The sequence below is a fragment of the Arachis ipaensis genome, chromosome B4, assembly GCF_059453495.1.
Source record: "Arachis ipaensis isolate K30076 ecotype BB chromosome B4, ASM5945349v1, whole genome shotgun sequence".
In the NCBI taxonomy this organism is placed as follows: domain Eukaryota; kingdom Viridiplantae; phylum Streptophyta; class Magnoliopsida; order Fabales; family Fabaceae; genus Arachis; species Arachis ipaensis.
Genome location: NC_142439.1, coordinates 864,860 through 877,109, shown reverse-complemented (window position 1 = coordinate 877,109; position 12,250 = coordinate 864,860). Strand labels below are relative to the sequence as shown.

Here is a 12,250-nt window from a genome sequence, read left to right as displayed (position 1 = left end):
AACGAAGGGTTAATAGGATTCATATATTTATTCTTGACATGTCTTGATAAAAGTAAAAATAGGAGAAAAACCATATTTTCCTCCCTTTAACTTACTTTTGTTATGAACTGTTAAAACCATATCCAAAGTTAGTTTAGATGCGCACAATATAGATGGTAAACAGAAATGTTAGGTTCACAACCACTTGGTGTACACTAATAATACACAATTAAGGTTTTTTTGTAAATTTAATCCAAAACTCCCACAAAATACAAGTATTTGCAAGGCTCAACATAAGTAGAGAATAGAAAGAAAAATAAATAAAATAGAAATATTGGGTGACCAAACTTTTTTTTTTTTACCAAGTGAACTAAATTAGACGATAACCAATAGTCCAAAACCTTCGGAAAGCCTTCTTAACGTTAATACCAAAAAAATTCGTAAATCCTTGTTTTCTTAACATTCATAACAAAAACTTTAATAAACATTTTTTATAAGGTGGAAACTCAGGTGAAGTCGACTTCACGTGAAGTTGATACCTGAGAGCTGTTAGATGATTTGACTGATTTGACTAAATTTTCATCCAACGACTCTCAGGTATCAACTTCACGTGAAATCAACTTCACCTGAGTTTTCACCTTTTCATAATCCTGTTGTTTTAATCTCTTCAAATTTCAACTCATTATCTCCATAATTTTGTCACTTATGTTCTCTTGAATTAAAATCCTTAAATCCGTTACTCGATCAATTTTGAAGTCATTACTCAATCTCATTTATCTTTGAATTTCTTCTTTAATAAGGATGATTGTAGTTCAAATTAAATAAATCAAGGGCAAATGGTTCTTTTCTTTCCAACAACTCAAATAGAACAAGTTTGGATTTTGGCTAAATTTGATTTATTATAGTTTTAGATGCTTTTTTATGCATGATTTTAGAGATAATCTATTTATTTTTTGTATTTATTAAAACATAATTCAGAATTTTTTATTTAAATTGGAAGTAATGAACATCACCATGTCATGAAGGAAGCATATACCAGTTTTGTATTTAATCTTTGAAATTCTATAACCTGCTTAGACGTTGCATAATGTTGGTTCTTCAATATAGAAAATTTCGTCATGTCAACTGTGCCAATCAATAGCATTAATGTTATTAACTAGCACAAGTTAGGGACATTGTCCTCAGGACTTTAACTATAGAGAAATGGTAGGAGGCAGCAATTTTTGGGATTTATAGCCATTAAATAATCATCAATGAGATTTTTAATGGTATGAAATTAGTGTGAGATTTCATCCAATGGCTCACTCTTCTTTGATGGTTACATGCTGGACAGAATTTGATAAAGTTACTGGCCCTAGACTTTTTCTTAACTATATCCTGAGGAGAATTTGTTCGGAAATGAATTATCTCCAGTTTTTTTAATACTTGAGAAAATGAAGTGTGATTTTTTATCATTAATTTTATAAGTGAGACCAAAATTAAATATAAGAGAGAGAACAATAAAAGATGAAAAATCACAATTAACATCATCCATTTTTTTTTTCACTAGAGATCCATTCCGAAATTTGTCCTGATTGGGTAACACTCATTATCTTTCTTGAAGAATACTCGTGTACCAATACGCATTGTTAAGAGGACAACTCTTATGTCTTGACCACCGTTAAAAAAATGACAAAATATTATGCATTACATATTATAAAAAAATGACAAGATATTATAAACTGTGATTCTTGAATTTTTGCGAAATTCAATTGTAAAATATTCGAAAATCACTTTTTTCGTAAAAACCGGGTTGTTACAGCATTTTCATGCACGGCGAAGTTATTAATGGTTGTATTCCAAGTAATTATATCCTTCTTATGCAGGTGATTAAACACATTAACTACTTTCTCTCTAACCTCACATTTTGTATACATATCAATTAAGGCATTTCCAATAAACAGGTTCCTTTATAACTAATTCTTTATGGTAATTCTAGGTAACCAATAACTTTGTTGAACAATATGAACAACCACTACAACTACTAATCAAATCAAAATACACTATATCTCTAAATTATCCACCTAAATCTTAATATTAGAATAACCATTCGCACACCTAGTGAAATGAACATCCGATATATCCATTATTCACATTATTTAGTATTTTCATTATCTACCTATACTTTTCCATTCTTTATGCATACACATGCACCTATGGATGGAAAAAAAATCCGAACTCGTGGATACCCACAGAGTTTATGGGAATAAATCCTTTCAATTGTTAAAAAAAATTGAGAGTGTAAAGTGTTATCTCTAACCCTTCATTGTTCTCTCTTTTATATTTATTCTTGGTCCCACTTATAAAATTAATGGTGAGACATACTTTACTCCCTCAATTGTTAAAAAACATTGAGAGGATCCATTTCCTAGAGTTTACCCGTGACGGAAAGAAAAATGAGGATTCACAAAATTCTCACGGGACAAGAGGACTCTCCTCGTGAATAAACAGAAACAGAGACGAGAATTGAGGTACCCATTTTATGGGAACCCGCAAAATCTCCACTAAAGTAGAATTACTTATATAATCCTCTTTTATACACGGATCATTTTAGTATGACTATGTTATGGTGACTACTATGACTATAATGTTTTAAAAAGTGTGACTGAAATTAAATAATACTTTTTTATTGTTAACAATGTTTTTTAAAGTAATACTTAAAAAAAGTATTACCAAAATATAAAAAAAAAATATAATTTTAATTTTAACAACACTTGTATAGTCACCAGCCACCATAGTATAGTTATACTAGAATTCGTCTCTCTCTCTCTCTCTCTCTCTCTCTCTCTCTCTCTCTCTCTCTCTCTCTAGATGTACGATATTCTTTTATCTATACATTTTCTCTCTTCAACCACACTCTAGCCCTCCCCCCTCTTCATCGGCGATACCAACTACGTCATCGCCGACTTCAACCACACTGTCACCATCTTCTGTCGCTGAAGTCTAAACTTTTAGTCGTTCTTGTGTGTCACTGTCGCTGGAGGTCTCCTGTCGCGGAAGGTCTCCCGTTACCGTCGTTAAACCTCTCCTGTGGCAGTCATCGAATCTCTCCTGTCTCCCTCACGTTGCTAAACATGTTATCTCCGGCAAACACTTCCAAGTTCATCTTTTTCTTCTCCTGAAACTATTACTGTACATTGTGTTGTTATTATGTTGCTATTAATGTGAAACTGTTAGTTTCTGAATGTTGTTGGTAGTTATTTTTTTTATCCTATGTTAATAAATTTTATAATTTTATTTTCTAAGTGTACCGAAACTAGAAATGGCAAACATCAATTGAAGCTTATCATATACTATATTCATTATTAAAGTCATCATCCTCAACTTTTAATTATAGTTGAAAAACCGAACCAATTTAGACAATTGGACCGAAAAATTGACGACCCAGTATCTAACCGGTCTAGGTAGTGCATTGGACCAAACAAAAATAAAACTAGTAAAAATCGATTTGACTCGGATGAATTTTGCGAAAACCAGTGAATCGACTCAAAAACCCGGACCAATTTAGATTTTCTTTTTAAAAGAATCCTGCCCTAAATCACGTCGTTTGACATTTTTAATCAAAAAAAGAATAAAATATTATTTGTACTCATGAAAGCTCTAAACGCTCGTGTACCCATGAAATAAGAAAATTAAGGGTATATAGTTTTATAAAATATATAAACCCTAAAAAATTACCTAAAACCTCCAAATTACCTCTCTCTCTCTCTCTCTCTCTCTCTCTCTCTCTCTCTCTCTCTCTCTCTCTCTCTCTCTCAAAGACCAATCTATTATCGCTAGATCAACCCTTATCGCAACCAACTCCAATTCACTTTTGCGGCGTCTAACAAAAGATGAAGGAACCCATCTGGACATCGTAATAGGAGAGAGAGGAGTCGAACCACCTCGGGTGGGACGCGACTACAGTGAAGTATTGAACCCACCTTGGCGCCACACGAAGGCAATGAGGAATCGAATCCACCTTGACTCTGAAATTATTGGTAAAGCTTTTTCTTTTTTTGAAATTGTTTCGGTTGCGGTGGATTTGGGATTTTATTTTTTCTTTCATGTGCTATGATTGAAGAATAGAAAAAGAAGATGAGTTGGCAGAGGGTGTTAAAGTCTGTGCAGACACTTGCTGGTGATGGTAGAATTGTGCATCTGTAGTTGAATATGAAGAGGGAGAAGGGATTAATAATAGTGGAAAGATAGAATTGTAGAACTGAAAAAGTGGTGGTGATAACGACATCGCAATTAATGTTAAAGTGAGTGGTTAAGATTATGAGAAGCTATGGTATGGGTGGTTAAAATTGACAACAACAATAAAAATGGTAGTTATTAAAAAAAAAGGGACAATAGATTAATAGATTGATGTTAAAGAATAATTTAAAATTTTTAAATAAATTTTTAGGATTTAAATAATTTTATCGTATGATGTTAGTCTTTTATGGGTACAACTTCAATTTTATTATTTCATAGTTATTGTTACGTGGATAATCTGAAATTGGTGGATTGGGCTCAAATGGAAGGCCCAAACGTTCGAGGAGGATGGTCTCCGACTCGCATTGCGTCCGAGAGCCGCCGTCCGAGTTGTATATGTTTGAGAGAATGTGGGTGGTACTTGCAAAGACACTCCAATGTCTAAGTCAGCAAGAGTTTAAGCAGATTTAGAGAATCTTGAAACCTCTGTTTACCTGTGTGTGTATCAGTGTATTTACAGGGGATGATCCTATAACAACTGTTGGTATAGTTCTACTTCTAAAGGTGGATAACCGTCTCCTTATCTTAGAGTTGTTGATATCTCTTCTAAAAGTGGATGAGAGATTTTAGAGAATAGTTACTTATTTGAATCTACTAGCTCATGTTAAATCTGACCTATTTGAAGAGGTCGAACAAGTGATAAAGACCAAACCTTTGATTTGAGCCTTTTCACATAGTTAGACTGACCATAGCTTTCGGACAGGATATGAACAGTTATATTGTCGACGTTTAAAATTTTCTTCATAGATTGTACAAATAATAGTTTATTGTTGAAAAAAACAGAAAAGAAAAGAAAAACCCTGGTTCTGAAGTTACCTACCCTCACCCCCACTCTAATTCTCTCTCACTCTCACAAGCGGCACACCACCCTAGCTCTGAAGCTACCCACCCCAGCCCCATCTCTCTCTCTCTCTCTCTCTCTCTCTCAGTTCACCGTCACCACCGCACGCTCGCCGCCGGATGCTCGCGTCTCGCCGCGCCTCCCTCCGTCAGTGAGTGCTCGAGCTGTGCGTGTTTGTTGCTGCTCGTCGTCCGTGGTTGTTGCTGCCTGCACTGCAGCGCCCGTGGTTGTCTCTGCTCGATTCTGCCTCTCAGTCTCACTGGAGTCTCGTCTCAGTCACATTGCTGGCATCTCGTCGTTCGTCTGCCGCGTCGCCGGCGTCTCAACGTCTCGCGGCCTTCCCTGGGCTCCTCTTCGCCGGCGGCAGAAGCAACTCGTGGGGTTGTCGCTTGCTTCGTCACCTTCCTTGGGGTCGTCGTTGCTCGTCGTCTTCTGTTTTCGGATTCTCGCCGTCGCTGAGTCGCCGTGGACAGTGGAACGTTGGTGAGTCCCTGCATCATCGCTTACCCTGTTCTCTCTTTTCCAGATTTCCCCGTCTCCTGTATTTTTCCATGTCGCTGAATTGCTAATCAATTAATTTGCCTTGTTGCTGATCTAAATGTTGCTGTAAATCGTGACTGAACTAGGATTTGTTGAATTTGTTGCTGAAAGAGCTAATATTTTGTTGTTGATGAAAATCATCAGGGTTGAATTTGTTGCTGACTTTCCCAAATAATCACTTAGCCAATTTTTTTTGGCTGTAAATCATCTTTGGAGTTAAATTTTTTGTTGTTGAAAATTATCAATGAGCTGAATTTGTTGCCGTAAGAATAGATTTGATTCTTACATAGGCAGTATTGATTTGGTATAATTAGTTGAATTTAGTTTTTGAGTTTGTTAATCATTATTTTATTGATTTATATTTCTGTGTTGTTTTTTCCTCAGAATTTTTATACTTGATTGTTATTAATGTGTTTGTGAAGACATGCTTTTGAATTTTTAATTTTAAGCTTCTTTTTTTTTTTTGTAATTTTATATTTATATTTAGTTGTGACTGGGTCAACCAGTTCAACTAATAATTCACTGGTTGACCCAGTTGTGTGATTGGGTCGATTCCCAATTCGGTTTTGATAACTATGCTTTTAATTATTGATGATGATTGAGGTTGCTAATCCCATCAACAACCATGCATATATAAGGTCATTTTCCGAAGCAGGCAGCACTTTTTACCTGAATGTGTTGCTTGATATTTAAGAGTTTAGGTGATTAGGTGAAATGTAAAATGAACGAAAGGGATCCACATGCTGTTTTTAGTTTATGCATGTAAGAATGAGGGTAAAGTTGGTCTGAATGATTGAATTAGGAGTGAGTGCCCTGTTTTGTAGTTTATTTATTCTTTGTGCCCTGTATGAGTGAGCATGGGATATGGAATTCGCCCATTTTAAACCAAGCTATGATCGTTGACCAAGATTTGTTATGTTGTTTTGTTGGAAACTTTTCTTTTTCGTTTTATTTTAATTTGTATGTTAGAGATTTAATGTCTATGTTATTATGTTGAATGTTGTTTTGCCACCAATATGTTTCACTGTTTAACTGCTTGTGGCTTGAAGTTTGAACATGACTATGTGTTTTGTTAGAGCAGTTCCAACTCCACAATACTGTCACACGGTTCTTCTTCTCCAACTGTGGCCGCAAAAGCCTTCGTGTTAAAATCTCCGTTCTCAGCAACCACTTCTACAACATACATGCTCTCACTTATACGCTTCAACTTCACAACTCTGTCGATAAACCCTTGTGCCCGCATGGTTGGAGAGTTCTTCTATCGTTTCCCCTGATTCTACTCCGATACCTCGATGTGAACCCTTCAAGGTTCGTTCGAATTCATATCTCCATTAGTCTGTGCTTGTTATTATTTTATTTTCTTGTACCGGGCTGTTCTGTATTTCCTTGGTGGTGAGAGTTGGGTTCTGATGGGTGTATGTTGATGTCGTTAACATGTTTAAATGGATGTATTTTTCTCCGAAGCAAACTGCACCCCGGACAGCGATGTTTATCGAGGTTGTATAATTCTGCATCCGGGTCATTGATGTTGGAAGACCAAGTGTTTGATGAAAGTCCAAAATTTGAGCCCAATGCTGTGGTGGATTTTGGGGTAACCCGGTCAGTTCCCCGTGTTCCCACAACAGGGAGCGAATTGTTTCCTTTAGTGGGTAAGGTGTTTAAGTCCTTGAATTTTAGGGTTGCTAGGGAAAAAAGGTTTGGGAGTTGGGTTGAGAGCCATGGGTTTTCTCATTCAATCAACTGTTTTAGGATTATCATTCACATATTTGCTCTGGCGGGGATGCGTTTGGAGGTGTTTACTTTGCTTAGGGATATTGTTGAGTTCTGCAATGAGTCTGAGTACGACGCATTTGAATTGTTTTCGGCTTTGCTAGATTCACCCCACCATTTGGAAAGATCAGCTATCGTGTTTGATGTGCTCATGAAAGTATTTGCATCAAATTCTATGCTTGAAAATGCTTTCAATGTGTTTGTGAATGCTAAGCATGTTGGGCTTGAAAGTGATATAATGTCTTGCAATTTCTTGCTGAAATGCTTGGTTGAAGAAAATAGAGTGGATTTTGTGAGGCCATTTTTTGAAGAATTGAAAGACTCTGGTCCATCACCAAATATCTACACCTATACAATTATGATGAACTTTTATTGTAGAGGTGGTCCTGGATGGGATGTAAATATTAGACGGGCTACCGAGATTTTAGGAAAAATATATAGTAGTGGGCAAAGGCCAACTGTTGTGACATATAGATCTTATATTCATGGACTTTGTAAAGTTGGTTCTCTTGATGTTGCGTTCAAGTTAATTTGCAATTTGTCGTATAGAAACAAGCCTCTCAATAGCCATTGTTTTAATGCTATAATTCGCGGTTTCTGTATAAGAGGTGCAGTTCAGAAAGCTTTTGAGGTTCTAGAAAAAATGAAGATCTCTGGAGTAGTGCCTGATGCTTATAGCTACAGCATTTTAATTGATGCACTCTGCAAGGAAGGCGATGTAGAGAAAAGTCTCGTCTTGATGGAGGAAATGGAACGCTACCAAATAAAACCATCTGTTGTTATCTACACTTCCCTTATTCATGGTCTTTGCAAGCGTGGGCTGATGGAATGTGCAATAGATGTTTTCAATGGAATTGGTGCTTCTGGTTGTGAATATGATCAAACTGTGTATGAAACTTTAATAGATGGATTTTGTATGGATGGTGATAAGAATTCAGCCACCAAGCTTTTGCAGGAGATGATTATAAATAATTTGGTTCATACTACTTTTGGTTTCCGCTTTCTAATTAGAGGATTCTACAAACTGGGACACTATGATAAGGCATTTGAAGTTTTTAATATCATGCTTCGAGATGGTATCTCGCCAGATACCATCGCTTGCAATTATGTTCTTAATGGATATTGTAGGGATGGACGCTTGGAAGAAGCATTAAAACTGTTGGAGGAATTATCAGATCATGGTGTTACCCTGAACTCACATTCATATAATGCAATAATGTACAGGCTTTGCAAAGAAAGTTATCCAGAAAGGGCATTGGAGCTCTTGCCAAGAATGCTCAAGAGGAATACAGTTCCCGGAGTTGTTAATTATAGTACCCTTATATCAGGCTTTTTCAAACAGTTGAATTTTAGAAAGTCTGTGATGTTATTCACAAGAATGGTAAAGGTAGGGATCGCTTTCAACAACATCACATACACGATTCTTATTAACATATTTTGCCGTAGTGGTAAAATGCATGAAGCTTATGCCATTTTTAATGAAATGAAAAAAATAGGTTTGTGTCTGGATGTGATTACATATACATCTTTAATAGCTGGCTTTTCTGACGCTGGAGAACTGAAAAAGGCCTGGGCAATATTTGAGGAAATGTCGAGGGAGGGCTGTTGGCCAAATGTAATTACATATACTTGTTTGATTGATGGATGTTGCAAGTCAAACCGAATAGATTTGGCCTCCTGGCTGTTTGATAAAATGAACAAAGATGCAGTTAAACCCGATGTTGTAACTTATACTGTGCTGATTGCTTGGTATCGTATGCATGGATTGACAGATCAGGCACATAACCTATATCGCGAAATGATGACAAAGGGTATTTTTCCGGATGATAAATTCATCAGGATCTGTCGATTTGATCTGAATACTGGCACAACACATGAAAGTTAGGAGGCTGTACAAAGATTTCTATGATATCCAGCCGGTATGTGTTTTGACATAATTTTACTTGTAGTTGACATCCCGAATATTAATGCCAGTTTAATAAACTTGCCTGCTAACTGCTATTTGGTGTAACCCATTTAAAATAGTACAATGATAATTACGTCTGTGTTTCCCATTAGCTGTATCACTCTTCTAGATCCATTTTATTTTGTGGTTATTTATCATTATTTTACTGATACATCTAATTGCCCCACTTGCTAACAAATGTAATATGTATTCTTTGACTAACATTTCAACTACCATCTGAGATTCATTTTGGTACAGAAGAAATATTTTGCAAGAATGAAATATCACATATCTAACTACAGCATTTGATTCTTGTTTGTGCATGACATACATAAGCCATTGGCCAACTTACTAGCTTTTGCATTTGCACAATAGCACTTTAACTGATGGATTACCAAATTTGTTGACCTTTTCTCATTCTAACTGGGCCAAATCTATATCATTGGGTTTAAATAGTCTCTGATTCCTGGTCAATATGCAATGTTGAGATATATAATTATAGTTACAGAAATAACAGTAATATGGTACTGAAGCAATAATAAAACTATTATTGATTCATTTAATTATAATTTCATCATTATCATCCTTGATAGCTATTTGTGTTGCAGACTAAGAAGGCTGAATGTCTAGTGTCCAGTGCCGTGATCCAAGGTAGACATGTGGCCGTTCAAGAGAATCACATTTCGCAAGTCAAATGGGATCTCATTGGCATTGCTGTAATATTTTTGCCGAAAAACAAAATGATGTGGATTTTTTATGTACTTTATTTTATTTACTTCATTTGAGTCTTATTGTGATGTAGCAAATATTACATTTATGATAGGTCAGGAGGATGAATTCACTTGAGGAAAAGGCTATACCTGTCACGCAAATGCAGCTGAATGGAAGTTGTAATCACACCAAAGATGGGGGTAGTTTTCTGTTCATATTCATAAATAAGATTGCTAACACACTTGACATGTAAAATAGGTTGTTAAGAGGCATAATAAGCAGGATGAATATTAGTCAAAGTCAAGGAGGTGCATAATTATTCAATTAGCATTTGTTTTGAGGTACTGAGACAGAGACTGAAAGACTGAGATTCAGTATCGTGTTTGTTAGTTCAGAGACTGGTATTAAAATTTCTGTCTCTGTCTCTAAAATTTCAGTATTTCAGTACCTCCAAAAAGTAGGGACACATGGGACTGAAATTTTTAAAGATGGATACTGAAACTTTAATAACATTTTATACCTAAAATACTTTCATTTCAATTAATTAATTCCAATTTTACCCTTTGTGCAAATTAAATTAGAGTTTCATTCTTGTTTCAATTCCTGTCTCCCATTTTGCACAAAATAGAATATTGAGATTTATTTTAATCCCTGTCTCTTAGTCTCTGTCTCTCCGTCTCAGTCTTTCCGTCTCTGTCTCTCCACCAAACACTACCTTACGGATGTTCAAAAAAAATTTAAAAAGAATAAGTAAGTAAATAAGGGCAAGCATGAAATGAGTACCATGCATCTGTGTTGTGTTTTAGTCTTTTGTTAAGTTCTTCCTCTTGTACTTTCGTGGATGGGCTAGCCCGCTTGTTTTCTATTTTTCTTTCGATTATGTTGTGTACTTATTATGAAGCAACATTTAACAGGAAAAGACATAGCCGAAGGTTTGATCATCTAAGGACAAGGCAAGATGGTCAAATCAGAGAAGCAAGCAGAATGGTGCTATCAAGTGGACTCATTGGATATGGAGAAACTTGGATAAGCCTCACAATGGGGTTTTAGTTTTGACATAACCATAGCAGATCTCAGAACTCTTATCAAAAGTGGGGAATGATCACAGGTGCTTTTTGCTGTTAGCAGAGAAGGCCCAAATTGTAACTGTAGCATGGTAACCGTTATTAGGTCAGCATCTACCATCACAGCTTCCCTCAGAGGATGGCTAAAAAAAAATATTCTTTACAAAAATATTATTTATACATTAAAAATTAGTTATTATATATTTATGTATAAATATATGTATTATTTAATTAACTTTTAATAAATATTTTGTATTTCAATATATATTTTATTATTTGAGTAATTGAATTAATAATTGATTATTTTTACTTTTTACACACAGCAGAGTTGTATTTATGAGTGGCAAATAATGTGCATTTGATTCAACTTTTTTAGCAATATTTGCATAGTCATTTAGAAAGTATGCCAAAAGAAAAAAAATTTGATCTCTAGACTTGTTTATATATATATTTTTTAAGATTTTCAATCATTCACTAGAAATAAAATGAAAAAAATTGATATAAAATGATCAAAATTTAAGGATGAAAATATTTAATTTGTGTGTATATTTTCCATTTGTTTTTCAAATGAATACTATCTTTTTGGAGTATTTTTTTATACACTTTTTATATTTTATTTTTTTATTTAAATCTATTGGATGCATTTTTTTTAAAATTTATCCCAAAAAAAAAAAGTAATAAGGACTTTTTTTTTTCTCTCTCCCGTGAGGAGCTACAAAATAAAGATTGTGAATTTGATTCCATTTTTTTGTTTGGAAATCTCCAAGTATCATGGATATGATGATTTTCTTGTTTGGAAATTTCCTATTTCTATTTAGTTAAATAATAAATAATGGATTGTTTCCGAACCAAATATGCTTCTACATTATTTCAATAAAAGGTAACAAAGTCGGCTTAAGAATCAAATACCAACTGTCTTTCATTAAAGAAATCCTAATCAAATAAGGCAATCGAGAAAAATAGGGTAAACATTAATTGGCATAACTTTTATATTTGGTGTCCAAATAGTATTTTTGATGATTTAATTAGGAGAGTTTTGGTTATTGAGTCTTCTTATCTTTTTTTATTTTCTTCTTCATTATGAGATAGGTGAGATGTGAACATAGTACTCGGCTTTTGTGT

General features: G+C 34.8%; 1 protein-coding gene across 5 annotated transcripts; it reads left to right on the top strand.

Annotated features, from left to right (window-relative positions):
• The first annotated feature begins 4,992 nt into the window (after positions 1-4,992).
• Positions 4,993-11,394, top strand: LOC107638355 (uncharacterized). 5 transcript variants are annotated; one of them, XM_088485949.1, is made up of 5 exons: positions 4,993-5,581; positions 6,715-9,327; positions 9,962-10,069; positions 10,177-10,264; positions 10,979-11,394. In XM_088485949.1, exon 2 carries the CDS (start codon positions 7,056-7,058, stop codon positions 9,291-9,293), a length of 2,238 nt encoding a protein of 745 aa, XP_088342075.1. In that variant the 5' UTR covers positions 4,993-5,581; positions 6,715-7,055; the 3' UTR covers positions 9,294-9,327; positions 9,962-10,069; positions 10,177-10,264; positions 10,979-11,394. The 5 variants fall into 5 exon arrangements, with proteins under 5 accessions (XP_088342075.1, XP_088342078.1, XP_088342077.1 ...); XM_088485952.1 differs by having other exon boundaries at positions 4,995-5,581; positions 6,720-9,327; XM_088485951.1 differs by having other exon boundaries at positions 4,996-5,581; positions 6,720-9,327; positions 9,962-10,004.
• The last annotated feature ends 856 nt before the right edge of the window (positions 11,395-12,250 follow it).